The following is a 14,780-nucleotide window of genomic DNA, read 5'->3' on the forward strand; positions in this document are numbered from 1 at the left end:
TACCTTGTCTCAATTAATAGCAACTATTACTGTTTATATTCTTCTGGTTCCTGAACATGTAACCTTAGGCAGGTCTCTTTAACCATTCTAATTCAATTCTTCATTTCTAAAAATTAAACTAGTTGTATTTTAGAACCTTTTATGATACCATGAATTGACTAATCTACAAACTGGTGTCCTCCTGGCAGTGTTGCAGTTATAATGGTCATCACAGTGTGAAAGAGGTTGGACCGTCATGTTGATTCTGACCCTCTCTTTCCATATAGACCACTACATACACCCGCCGGGGCCATGGGACATGCACCAGCCCGGGATGCTCCTTTACATACGTCACCAGGCACAAACCACCTAAGTGCCCTACCTGTGGTAACTTCCTAGGAGGGAAGTGGATCCCAAAGGTAAGATCCATCAGCCACTGCTGCCTTGGAAGCACCACAAAGTAGGCTGCTTCTTGTTCTTAGAAACAGGTGACTTTTTAAAAATTGATATTCACTTGGTTTGATATTCAGTTGATATTCATTTTGGTTTTTTTACTATACTACTAAATCATTTTCACTGTAGGCAATTTGTGTGGGAAAAAAAGAAAAATAGAATGAAATGACGTTAATCATCCATCCCCCAGAAAAGCCATTATTAGTTAACATTCCAGTGTATTTTCTTCCAGTCTTATTTCTGAGTATTCAGTTCTGTTTCCTTGCTTCTTTTCATTTAATGTATCATAGCCATTAAATTTTCTTTAAAAACATTCTCTTTAATGGCTTTATAATTTCCCTTGACTGACTGTATACACCATGCTAATTTATTAATTTCCTGTTAGGGTTAAATTTTAACAATCCACCCTCCACACTGTTAATTATTCAGATGTATAGCTCACATCCTTTCAGTCCTTATCTCAAAATCTGTTCTGACTCCTTTAGCTCCTATTAAAATTAGAAATCCTTAAACTGGTATTCAAGGGCTTCTATTATCTGACTCTTACTTTCCAAAATTGTGTCACATTGACTCCCTCTCTGCCCTCTCCTTGCCTATCCATATGCCTGTAACACCTGTGCCTTTATTTAGTAGTTATTTACCATCAAGCAGTAGTTTCTGTTCATGTCACATTGTGAGCTCCTTAATTACTGTTGCAGCCTTATGGTCCTTGCCCAAAGGAGATGCTCAATAAATAAATGAGCATCATAGTCATGTCCCTGTTAAGTTCAGCACATTTTTTTTTGTCACCTGTTATATTCTTAGTACTGATGTAAGATCACTAGGTAGAGTTTTGCTAATTGCTTAAGTTAGCCAATGAAACATACATATTTTCCACATTTTTTATTTGGGACTTTAAATTGCTTAGGGCCAGAATGAGTGGAATAGGCAGTAAATTTGCAATTAGTTGAGAGAGGAGAGATGTTTATAAGGACTAGAATGGTCAGGGAAGGTTTTGTAGAGATGGGTCTTGAAGGATCAATAGAATTTGGGTAGGTAGAAAAGGAAGGAGAGGTCATTGTTTTGTGAAAATAGCCTAGGCTAGGAATGAGATTGTCATGTGTTTAACCCCGCATGGTCTGAACTTATTGTCTAGAGAAAATTTATAGAGCAGTATGCCTATTAAATTCCTCTGGGGCAATTTCCACAGAACATCTCTTTAAGAAATATTATGATGGTAAGACTTTTGGCATCTGGATGAGTGTCAAGAGTTTAGGGATAGCAGAATAGAATGATTAGTTACTATTCTATTTTGGAGACAGAATAGGATAATAATTAAAGAATACAATTCTGGAGTCATCTTCATCAGTTCGTATTTCTTTACCCAAGCTGTGTAATATTGGGTAAATCATTATACATCTGTATTCCTTGACTGAGGTTTCCTTTCATCCATATATGGAAGGTAATAATAGTGCCCACCTCATTAGGGCTGGTGGAGGGGTCAAATAAGATTATCCATGTACAGTGAATGGCACAGTTCCTGATACACATTAAATCCTCATTAAGCATTGCTGTTATCATCTTTATTGGCAGCAATATTGTTATTATATCTACTATTGCTATTAATGTTACTACTTCAAGAGTCAGGATGAACCTTGTGTCTCTAGGGGGAGTTTTGTCAAGTTTTTTATGCCCATCTTCTCTGGTATACCTTTGTGAAGCCATTCAATTTGTTTTTATTCTATTCCCAACAAAGGCTCTTCCCATGTACAGTAGGGTGAATGAATTGGGTACTGATTGGAACCCTCCAAGGCTTCCTCTTCTCTGATGCACAGGTCTGTTAGATGCCCTTAATTCCTGTGCTTATTCATGGAAGGGTCTAAGTGATTATGGTAGGCTTGTTGTTCTTGTGGGTTCCGCTTTTAGTTTGGTTTCCTCTTTTTCATTTCATGTCTTTTTGTCTTTTTTCCTATGATCAGAATAAACTTTGAGCCATAGTTTCTTTCTGAGATTAACTCATGGTATGAAAACAACCTTTTAAAAAATTATTATTTATTTTTGTAAAATTTTTTTGAAATATATTCATACATATACATACATAAATAGTAAGTATATAATGAAGATTGTGAACTTAAAAAACAAACATGTATATCATCATACAGGGCTTCCATACTTCTCCCCACCACCAACACCTTGCACTAAAAACAATTTCTTTGTTAGCTGCTTGTGCCCCCTCCCCCATCTTGACTTGCTAAGTCAGATTTTTATTTTTGCCAAAGGTGTTTGCAAGAATCACCGAGTAGATAATATGATTTCTAGATGTCATAGGAACAGAATGAGTGAGTATGAGAAGAAAAAAGGTAACACTTTAGCATCAGTGAACTTAGAATTTTAAAGATAAAGTGACCTTGGTTATCATCTCATTTAACTCTTGAAATTTCTAGCTGAGGAAAAATAGATTCAATACAGTGACTTGCTGAGTTCACAGCTAATTATGCCAGTGCCTTTTCTACTAAATCACACTTTTCAGGCATTGCCATGCTGTTTAGCTACAGAATCTAAGGTTTTTTGAGTTCTAATTTTTGAAAAAGCAAGTATAAATAGTTTATAAAAGTTCCAGGTGTGCCCAAGCTGGTCAGGAAGTGAACCACATTTTCTCATATTGTTCTAGAGTTCATACTGGCTAAAATTAGCTCAAGAAATGTGTGGCACAGTTCCCAATGAGTTGCATGGAACAAAGTGGTGTATAAGGGCTCCTTAGCTCAAGGTTTCACTTTTATGGGCTCTCTGATGATCGTACTTGAGGTCTCCCTGAGTGGGAAGAGCCTGGTTGTATTTGCCTTCTATATTTAAAGAAAGTGATACCTAAAAAGGATAGACTGTATTAAAGAAATGTAAGATCACCAGGTAGAGTTTTAGCCTACTTAGTGGGGAAGGGTTTACACAAAGATCTCATCTTAGGCATTTAGTTTAACTCACATCCTGCCTTTCTGCTGACTTTTCCCTCTCCTTCAATAGATAAGCTCTATGCAGTTTGCTTGGAATTCTTCCCTGTATTTAGTCATGTCCTCATTGGCTGTCATGTATTAGAATATGAGTATGCTTTACTGGAGATCTCTAAAGGTTGCCTGTCATTGATTCTTAACTAGGAGCAGTATACTGTCCAGGGGTCTTTGTGTTAGGGGTTTTTGGTAGTCAGGAGTCAGAGATAATATTGACGTTTAGTCCTGCACAGTGAAGAATTGGGCCACACAAAATGCCATAATCCTGTTGAGAAATACTGAGTCCATTCCTCTCTTATTTCATAGTGGGGAAATGGGGACTCATGAAATTTACCTAAGATCACATAACTAATTAGGAGTGGAGCTGAACCTAGATGGAACCCAGCTTTTATGTTTTATGTCTCCTAGTCTATAGTGCTTTTTGCTATTCCTTATACGCTGTTCACCTATCCCAGAGACAACTGGTGTGGGGGGACAAAAGTGTGCATATATAAAATACATGTATGTACTATTATTTCCATAGCAGTGCTGATTGGATACAGGAATTTTTAAAAGTAGGTCTAGCTTAGTCATTAGGATATACACATCAAAACCACAGTAAAATACCACTTCCTAGTCATAAGGATGGCTGGTATTTAAAAACAAAAAGCATAAAATAACAAGTGGTGGCAGGGATGTGAACAAATTGGAACCCTCATACATTGCTGCTGAGCAGGTAAAACGGTTTTGCTGTTGTGGAAAATTGTTGGGTCCTCAAAAATGTTAAATATAGACTTATTTCACCCAGCACTTTCCATGTAGGTATATATCCAAAAGAATTGGAAATGAACTCAAAGAGATATTTGCATATCAGTTTTTACAACAGCATTATTCACAGTAACCAACAGGTAGAAACAACCCAAGTGTCCATCAACAGATGAATGATGAATAAACAAAATGCACTGTATATATATACAGGGAATATTATTCAGCCATAAAAGAAATACACTTCTGATGCATGCTGCAATATGGGTGAACCTTGAAGTGATTATGCTAAGTGAAATAAGCTAGACATAACAGGACAAATACTGTATGATTCCACTTACATGAGGCATCTAGAACAGGCAAATTCATAGCGAGACAAAAATAGAATAGAGTTTACCTAGGGACTGGAGGGAGGGAGGAATGGGGAGTTATTGTTAATGGGTGCAGAGTTTCTGTTTGGGATGATGAAAAATTTCTGGAAATGGTAGTAATGGTCACACATCATTGTGAATGCACTTAATGCCATGAACAGCTATAGACTCTAAAATAATGGTTAAAATGATAAACTTCAAGTTATGTGTCTTTGACCGCAATAAAATTAGCAGCAACAAAAAAGTATGTCTGCCCAAGATAGCAGCTGCTATTTTTAGTGAGATTGAATATTTTCTAGCTCATGATTAACAGGTATGATTTAATTTGACCCAGTGAGAAGGTTGTGGCATATTATGAGACAGTCTTGAGACTTACCTAAAAGATTCTGGCACAGAAAATAGCATTTTCCTCAAGGGAACTGTAAGCTTTGAGTCTTTCTCCTGAGATTGTGATCACATTGGGACTAATCTCAAAGGGTCCACTAAGGTAAATAACCTAGTCCCAGGCCTTGTAGGCCAGTATGGCATATGTCAACCTCTTTCTTGATACAGAGAAGTGAGCTTCGAATAATTAAAAGTCAATCTGAAAAATGCCAGCATTTGTTTGGTCAAACATAAAGAGGCATGTCAAAAAGAAATTTGTTAGGGGAAATCAGCTTTGTCCTAACTCAGGTGATTAATACTGTGAATGAATTCCTTATCTGCTGCCCATTATTGTTGTGAGGATCAAATGAGAGCATATTTGTGAACATGCTAACTATAAAATGCCATATGCGTACAAGGTATTCTTATTTTTTCTAGGAAAAGCCAGCCAAAGTCAAAGTGGAGTTGGCTTCTGGTGTCTCTTCCAAAGGCTCTGTGGTTAAAAGAAATCAACAGCCTATTACCTCCGAGCAGAATTCCCTTAAGGAAAATCCCTCCACACTGACTCTGGAGAACTTGGAAGCTGTAAGCCAGCTCCTAAGTGTAGCTCCTCCAAGAGAAGCAGGTGAGGAGAATGAGTGGGAGGAAGTGATCATCTCAGATGCCCATTTTTTGGTAAAGGAAGCTCCTGGAAATCTTGGTACAGTGGTCACTAAGACACCGGTTATCAAGAGTGGTGTGCAACCTGATGTCGCCTTGGGGACAGCTGAGAATGACAATCTTGGGCAAGACATACCACCACCAGCTGAGGGGACCAGCACCTCCAGTCCACTCCCTGCTTCTAAAAAACCTACAGGGTAAGCCAATGTGTTTATTTATTATAGGACTCTTTAGGATTAACAGCTCTGAAGGTGGCCCATATTTGGTTTATTCCCTATCCTTGCCATTAATGATTCCTATTTTAGATATAAAGAAACTAAGAAGTAGGGACAGGAAATTATTTACCTTTCCTCCCCTGCTCTGCAATCCATGTACTACTGTCAGATTCCCTATACACTTTACCGATCTCCCTAAAGATGTTCTTAAGGTTATGCTGTTACAGGCCATGAGCAGTTTTATAAACCATGAGTTTTCAATCCTGGATACTGGATTTGGAAAGAGAAGCCTTAAGGCAACCTAAGGAAAAGTGTTCTGGCCTCGTAGTAAGAAAACTAAGTTCTAGCTGTGACTGTGTTTGACTTTGTGCACAGTCACTTTATGCCTTTTGACTGCAGTTCTCTTCTCTGAAAACTTTTGAGGTGGAGATTTAAAAATCCTATCCTCTCAGGCTTACTGTGCAGATTGAAAAAGATCAAGTGTAAAGTTCAGAGCCTTGCAAATAGGAGGAGGTCAGTAAGTGTGGGCTGTCTCCCCGCCCCTTTCCCTCCTTAGAGGCTCAACTGGATTCTACATGTAACCCCTCCCCAGAGGCAGTTGAGTTCTTATAACTGAAGGCCCTTATTTTTAAATCAGTCTTTATCAACCAGAATGATCCCCTCCCTTCCCAGGAAACAGCTGGCGATGTATGAAGAATTTTTTGGTTGTCACAGCTGGGGGAGAGGTACAATACTATTGGCATCTAGTGGGTAAAGGCCATGGTTGCTCTTGAGCATCTTATGGTAACCCCTAAAACAATGTATTATTTGGCCCCAAATGTTAATAGTGACAAGGTTTAGAAACCCTGTTTTGTTTTTTTAATTGTTGAATAGGTCATACATTCACCTGATTCAAAACTCAGAAGGTACAAGAGGTATATACTGAAAAAATCTCCCTTTGGTCCTGTCCTTTAGATACCATTTTCATTTCCCAGAGACAGTCAGTATTCCCAACACTGTATGTAAATTTCTAGAGATAATTCTAAGTGTGTATAAACAAATATATATGTAGGTATGTGTGTATACATTTTTTCCTACTTTTTTTTACATATATAGTATATATATACTTCTGCACCTTGGTTTTTTATTTAATAGTATGTTTTGGTGATGGTTCTGTGTCACCAAAGAATGAAGCTATGCGCTCTAGACCTTTTTCTCTGGAGCAAGCAAGTCACTTTAGCAAATGTTTGTTGAGGCCTTCTGTGGTACAGGCCTTGTGCTCAGCATTAGAACTGTAAAGTTGAAGAAAACATTGACCCTGTTTTCCAGGTTCTCTAAGCCATCCTCATGTGGGAGGCGGATACATTTTATATATATAATCGCTCTGATCAGAGGCAGATTAAATGTGATAACTACAATAGCAGCTCTTGATATTATGCACTATAGGCACTGTTAAGCACTTTCATTTTATCTTCATGATGGTTATAGGTTATTCCTGTCCCATTTTACATATTAGGTACTTGAGGTTAGGAGAAGAGAGGAATTATCTGCCTTAGGCCACATAGCTATTTAATGGTTGAATTTAAACCCAGTCAATCTAACTTCAGAACCTGGCTATATAACAATGACTACATTCTTTCTCAAAGTGCCCTTTGGAGATTGCACTTTGATTTTCTTCCCCATGATCCAGGATATTTAGGAGACTTTCCATCTTTTTTTTTGTTTGTTTTTTTGTTTTGTTTTGTTTCTGTTGTTTTTTTTCCCCAGAGTTGACCTCACCCCTGGGCCCAGGGCCCCAGAGCTTAAAGGCAGAGCACGGGGCAAGCCCTCATTACTGGCTGCAGCAAGACCCATGAGAGCAATTCTCCCAGCCCCAGCTAGTATGGGGCGAGTCAGCAGCATGGGCCTGCCCAGGGCCAGGCAGGCCTTTCACCTGAGCGGTAAGGGCTGGGGCAGAACTAGGAGAAGGGGTTGTCTGGTGGGAAGGATATGGGTGGGAGTTGAGAATGGGGTGACTTGGGGAGACTTCTAAGTCACCAGTTTCGTTCCTGGTTCTTTCAGATAAGACTCCCTCTGTGAGGACTTGTGGCCTGAAGCCAAGTACACTGAAACAGCTAGGCCAGTCTATCCAGCAGCCACCTGGCACCAGTGAAGTGAAGGTAAGACCCATTCCCCAGAGTGGAGGTTCTCCTGGGGGATTCCAGCTGCTCTGAGAAGAACAGGACTTCCATTTTAGTATATCAAAGCCATGGGCAAAAGCCAGACCCAAATTCTTAAAACTGGCATTCCTCTGGATGAAGGTTTAGCATGAATGACTTATCTGTTTCTTGAGTAATTTATTTTTCTTATTGTAAAATGTATACATGTTTTTAAACTTTTTTTAGAAACAGTTAAGAACTTACAAAAGAATTTGCAAGAAACAAAATAGTACAAAGAACACATATATATGCTTCACCCATAGGCACCTATTATAACATACCCATTTTGCTTGTGTTGTGTTGTAATGTATTATATTGTTTTGTATTAGTGTGCTCTCCTTCCCCCCTCTGTGTGTGTGTATAAAATACGTGTAATTTGAGGGTAAGTTACATGACCATTTTCTCCTTATTCTTTCTTCTCTTACTGAAACATTGGCACAATACTTGAATCTATCATTGGTATCCCAGTTTTTTCAGTTTACTCAATTATGTCCTTTTATAGTATTTTCTCACTCCAGTATAGAATCTTGTCTAGAATCAGATACTACATTTAGTTGTCATGGCTCTTTAGAAAAATATGCAAGATTATTAAAGAAAGTTGAGGCAAAGCAGAAACAAAATAAACCCTTTGTAACCCTGCTGTGATTACTTGGTGTTTACTCTTTCAACCTTTTAAGACATGTCCTTTATTTGTGGGTGTTTATTTTCTTATTTTCATTTTTTAAAAAAACAGTTTTATCAATATATATTAAAAAGCATACAATTCATCCAAATATATAGTCAGTGGTATTTGGTATAATCATATAGTTGTGCATTCATCACTTCAGTCATTATTAGAGCATTTTCATTATTTCAATAATAATAATAAACAAGAAAATGCTTCACCTCTCAATCTCTTCACTTCTCAATCTCTATGCTTCCCCTGCTGCACATAGCTGCTATTTCTGGCTATTGTTGCACAATTATTTATTTATTAAGCTATTTGATGAGATATATTCATATATCATATGATCTATCCAAAGTGTATAATCAGTGGCTTTTATTATAATCACAATGATGTGCATTCATCACCACAAAAAATTTTAGAATTTTGCATTACTCCAAAAAGAAAAAAACTCCATACCCCTTCGCAGTCCTTCCCTAGCTCTACATAACCACTAATCTAATTTCATTTTTCTAAATTGACTTATGTTTGCATTTTATATACATGGAATTATGCAATATGTAGTACTTGGTGTCTGCTTTCTTTCACTTCTGCATGTTTTTTTCCTCTTATCATTTTGTAGTATTAGCATGCATTTGTTCACTTTCAAAGAAAGACAGTCATAGATATGCAATTTTTTATTTCTCTAACCTTGCGGGCAGCCCTCTTCTTTTTCCTGGGTAGGAAATAATTCCATTTCCCTCTCCATCCTCAACAACCAGTCCTGGTCAGTAGGGAGGGAGATTGAGAGGGTCGGATCTCTTTGGTTCAGTGCTGACTCCCAAGGTTAACAACGATGTCACCCCTCTCCCCACCCCCTGGCCTGGAAGGGTTCCTGTGACACATCAGACCAAATTTGTGGATCAAAAACTGTGTGAGCCTTAAGCTGTGTCCCTTTCTCTCACCTTTCCTAGATAGGTGGATCCCTGGGGCCCTCTTTATCTTGTCCCAAAGTTCTGAGAATTCAAAAGTGTCTTTAGTGTGAAGCAGGGTGCCGGCAGTAGCAGCTGCCACTTTTAACTCAAAATTTTGCCATCGTGATTCTTTTCCTCTGTCTGTCTCTCCTCTGGGTAGTGTCCAGCCTTCCTCTGGTATCCTAAGCCCCAGAAGAATTTTTTTCCAGACTCTTTCTGCCTGCCCTCTAGCTATTTTTCTGGGAGAGAGGAGAGTCCAGTGTCTTTCTAGTCCATCTTCTTCCCAGAGGTCTCTTCATTTTTTAAACAGTTTTTTTTTTTAACGTAAGAGAACTGTTACTCCACATACCGCTTTGCAGATTATATTTTTTAGTTAATTTGATGATTTATCTGTTTTACATCATAGCTCAAAAAACATATACATATATATACATATATTCATCAAAAGTTTGATGAAGCTATACCCTTGCTGTACTCTGATAGTTTCCATTTTTCTTTGCAAAATGCTGGTTTCAATCCTTTAAATTAGTTTCATGATCCCTTAATGGGTTTCGACCTGATATTTGAAATACACTGCCTTAGACCTCTTGGAACAGGAAAATCAATATGCCATCTCCCTTTCCATGTTTTCTTTATCAGGTAAATTCCTTTGACAATTCTAAATTGGCTCTGACAGGAGCATCAACTGGCTTTTTCTTTGAGGGCTGCTCTTGTTTGTCACCCACAGCTCTCATGGTATGGAAGGAAGGTATTTAGTCAACTTCAGCATCTCTGTGGACTTCCAACCCCTAGATTCCCTTTATGTGCACTCTTTCACTAGTATAAACTCTAGTCTTCGCTGTCAATAGCTCCCTTTTGATTGGCTGCATTAGATATTAAAAGTCATGGTCCTTTTGCTAGTCTTAATCTGGCAACATTTACATGAAATCTTATATTCTGAAGATAAATTTAAATTCAATATTATAGAATAGAAAATTTTTTAATCTTTTCTTTTTTCAATTGTGTAAGTAATATCTATATTCCTTATAGAATATTTGAAAATTTATTGATAGTGGTAAGAGTGGGGAAGACAACCATAATCTTCCTGCCATTCCTGACATTTTAGTGAATAGCCCTTCAAACTTACTTCTGTGCCGACATATTCAGCCATGTATCCGGGGTTGTATCTATTATATGCTTTTATTACTTAATGATAGTTTATAAATCGTTTTTACTATTTCTAATATTCAGTGTTAGAAACTGCACAGAAGAATGTTGTAACGTCTGGACTTGAAAACGATACTCAACCTTTGGTTGGCTGGGTGACTGCCGGCTGGCAGCCCAGAGTTCTCATTTAAAGCATGTCTATCAAATATTCCAGGAAACTGTTTCTCTAAGCTGTTTTAGGACACAGGACCTCAAGAGTTTGCCTGTAGTTCAAAAGCACTAAATAGTTTGTTCTGTTCCACAGCTAACAAGTGGCCCGGCTGATAGGATGTCTCAAGTGAAAGTTGTAGAGGTCAAACCTGATATGTTTCCTCCGTATAAGTACAGCTGCACTGTCACACTGGTACGTTTGTTGCAGGTGGTGGGTTGACATGGAGGTGGTTTTGATTATTGTGCTTGAGGATGAGTAGGGGCTAGGGGGTGGGGATAGTTGGGGTATGAGAGCAGAATGAGGTAAAAGTCCCAACACTGACGTAAGTAGTAACTAATGGGTGAATTTTCTAAATTGTTGTTTTTTTCCTAGGTGAGATCTATAAAGTTCATGTCAATAAGGTTAGGATATTTTTATTGAGAGTAGTCCAAGGTAAGAATCCAGTTCAGCTTTAGCATTCAGTGGTCTTTTAACCTTTTAGCCTAGAAAACGTGTTCCATAGATGAGTTTGGGAAGTGTTAGACATTTTTTCCTCCTTAAAACATCCACATTGAATACTAGTGTCTTAAAGGACTTAGGAAGTCCTTTAGTAAAGCAGCTTGTTTTCTTTGTTTCGTCTAGCATTTCCACCTCCTTCCCCTTTTCTTTTTAATGTGACACACATTAATGTCCTAATAAATAAATGCGTAGCTCTGAGGTCATACTTGTGGAGCATAGAACAATAGAATAAACTCTAGATAGTAAAAAAGCCTAGTCCAAAAGTCTAGTGTTTATTCTGCTATTCTGTGGCTTTGCCACTAACATGCCATATTACCCTAGAATAAGGCTTTTTCCTTCTCTGGTCTTTAGTTTCACCATCTATAAAATACTGCATGGTTTAGATAGCTTCTTATGGCTTCTCTCATTCTTATCATTCTATAATTCTGATGATTGTTAAGGTATCAACTAGCCATATACCATCTGGCAGGTTCTTTGGCTGATTTGAGTAAGATGGACGGATACTAAAAGAGCAGCTAGATTTTTAAAAATCTCACCTGATAAAGGTAGACAGGTTCAGAAAGGGTTATTCATTCATTCAGAAACTTTTAATTGAGTGCCTCCTATGTAACTCACCCTGTGCTGGGGATTTAGTGGTGAACACGATAGCACAGGATGGTGGATTAATGCCTAGTTCTGGCCTGAACCCTAAGGGGAATGTGATTTGATCAGGTTTTCTTTTCCAATGACCTAATTAATCATTGAGTACTCTCAACCTAATTACTACTTCTCCATTCCCTCCACACCCTCACTTCTTATTCCCCTTGGCCACAGAAAGCCACTATCCTATCTCCTCTTATTGTGACCACTGTCTATGGTATAGCATCTGGTGGGAACTGCCTAGGACCCTCTCTTCAGCTAATTAGGACAATAGCTTGTCATAGGAACCTAGATGTTAGAGGTTTGAGATTAAATAGTCCAGAAGTCACAGTTTGTCTTTGGCAGGGCTTGGAATCTTTAGTTCACTAAAATCTCTTGCATTCCTTGTCACAGCAGGCCTGCTTCACTCTGCCCACTGCCTGGACTCTGAAGGCATTTGAATTTCTAACCCTTGAGAGTCAGCTCATTTATTTTACAGATGGGAAATGGCCTACCAAAAGTACACAACCTGTATTAAAATTGAAGGGGAATAGCTCCAGAAAAGGGATCTTGCTTTAAGGCTGTTTGGGAGTTGGGCTACATCTGGTTTCACAGTTGCCACTCTCTTCTCTGATTTACTGCTGACTGTTCATCCTGTCATCCTGGTTTTTGGCTCTGTCCAGGTATAACTTAACTTTTATAGAATTGAATGTTGGTCTTACTTTTAGGATTTGGGCCTGGCTACATCAAGAGGCCGGGGAAAGTGCAAGAATCCCTCATGTAGTTATGTCTACACCAACCGGCACAAACCACGGATTTGTCCCAGCTGTGGCTTTAACCTTGCCAAAGACCGAACTGAGAAAACCACCAAGGCTATCGTGAGTTCCTTCCCCAACCTTGGCTTTAGGTTGGGCTCTGCTAGCAAACCTGTTATAACTAAGAAATAAAGGGGTATCTTAGTGCATCTCTTAATTAGAACACCAGAACTGGAGTTATTCTATATGTTTTTTGTTTTGTTTTGTTTTGTTTTTAATTACCGCCCCCCCCCCCCGCCATGGCTCCCTTGTCTGTCTGCTCATTGTTTCCTCTTGCTGTGTCTGCTCGTTGTCTGCTGTTGTATTCTCGAGGAGGCACCGGGAACCGAACTGGGACTTCCCATCTGGGAGGTGGGTGCCCAACTGCTTGAGCCACATCGGCTCCCAGGCTTTATGTTTTGAACCTGGGAAAGTGCCTTTTTCTCTCTGGATCTCCTTGTACTCTTTGTTAAAGTCGAGGGGTTAGCTGGTTACCCTGATATCTGAGCACCTTCTACCTCTGTAGACCAAGAGTATATTCACCAAAGGGAAAGGCAGCACAGGGCTTAAAATAGGATTCAGAAGAAGAGAGGGATGAAAATATTGCCTCCTCTTAACTATGAAGACTGCTGGAGGAACTGTAAGTTGATTTATTCTTTCAGTAAATATTAAGAGGATGCTGATCCCATGACTTGGTAGATTAGATCACGATTTCTCTCTTAGCTAACCAAGAGGTTTATTTCTGGCATTGGCAAATCCACTTGCTGAAGTTGGACCAAACTATTTGGATAGTAAAACATATTCCACTTGGCTTCTTGGGGCTTCTTTTTTAAAAAAAAGAAATTAGAGCCAGAAAAGATGGACATCTTCAAAGGTCTTTTGAATTCCACATGTGAATTTTTAAAGTGACCAGAAAGTGACAGCACCTAAGGCCATGAATGAAATGAATAGGATTCGGGGTAAGAAGAAGAAACATGCCCCCAATCTGTGTTGGTGGGAGGGAGATGGCATGTGGCAGGTCAGGATCCAGGACAGAGATTGTCCATGGAAGCCCCTGACTGCTATGATAAAGTTACCTTATACAGGAAGCTGCAAAGATTTTTTTAAAAAAACAAATCAATTTTATTGATACATATTAATAAAGTGTCCAGTTCATCTGAAGTGTACATCAGTGGTATTTGGTATAATCACATAGTTGTGCATTCTTCATTTCAATCATTATTAGAGCATTTTCGTTATTTCAAAAGTAATAATAAACATACAAGAAAATTCTTCACCTCTCAATCACTCTATGCATCCCCTGCTGTACACAGCTGCTATTTCTGTCTATTCTTGCACAATTATTTACTTATTTATTAAGCAGTTTCATTGATACATATTCATATACCATCTAATCTATGCAAAATATGTAAACAGTGGTTTTTAGTATAATCACTCTGTTGTGCATTCATCACCACACACAAAAAAGCTGGCACTCAACCATTGAGCCCCTTCAGTTCCCTGAGTTGTTCTTTTCATTTGTTTGCTTCTTGTTTGCTTTTTTGTTTTTGTTTTTAGGAGGCACTGGGAACTGAACCCAGGACCTTCCCATATAAGAAGCACACTTGAGCCACATCCACTGCCCTCATCACCATAAAAATTTTTATTTAACAATTTCATTACTCTTAAAGGAAAACTTCACACCCCTAAGCAGTCCTTCCCCAGCCCTACATAACCACTAATCTAGTTTTATCTTTATAAATTGATTTATATTTACATTTAATATAAATGGAATCATGCAATATATAGTACTTTGTGTCTGATTTCTTTCACTTAGTGTAGTTTTTTTTTTGTCTAATAGTAACATCTTGCAGTATTAGCATACGTTTGTTCAGTTTCAAAGAAAAAAGGTCTTATATATGCAATTTTACCCATATTCCTCTTTCACATGAGATTTTACATTCCTATTTTACA

At 38.4% G+C, this 14,780-nt stretch overlaps 1 protein-coding gene across 2 annotated transcripts in view; it reads left to right on the top strand.

The window, feature by feature from the left end:
* The window catches only part of HMGXB3 (HMG-box containing 3), a 71,298-nt gene that overhangs the window by 34,867 nt on the left and 21,651 nt on the right, over positions 1–14,780 (top strand). Inside the window, exons 6-12 of one of the 2 annotated variants that reach the window (XM_004453737.5) lie at positions 267–398; positions 5,330–5,516; positions 5,598–5,748; positions 7,513–7,685; positions 7,807–7,904; positions 11,011–11,109; positions 12,762–12,911. In XM_004453737.5, the coding sequence (XP_004453794.2) occupies positions 267–398; positions 5,330–5,516; positions 5,598–5,748; positions 7,513–7,685; positions 7,807–7,904; positions 11,011–11,109; positions 12,762–12,911 (990 nt within the window). Of the gene's footprint in view, positions 1–266; positions 399–5,329; positions 5,749–7,512; positions 7,686–7,806; positions 7,905–11,010; positions 11,110–12,761; positions 12,912–14,780 lie in introns of both variants that reach the window. The other variant, XM_004453736.4, reaches the window with a different exon arrangement.

The sequence above is a fragment of the Dasypus novemcinctus genome, chromosome 2 (assembly GCF_030445035.2).
Source record: "Dasypus novemcinctus isolate mDasNov1 chromosome 2, mDasNov1.1.hap2, whole genome shotgun sequence".
Lineage (NCBI taxonomy): Eukaryota > Metazoa > Chordata > Mammalia > Cingulata > Dasypodidae > Dasypus > Dasypus novemcinctus.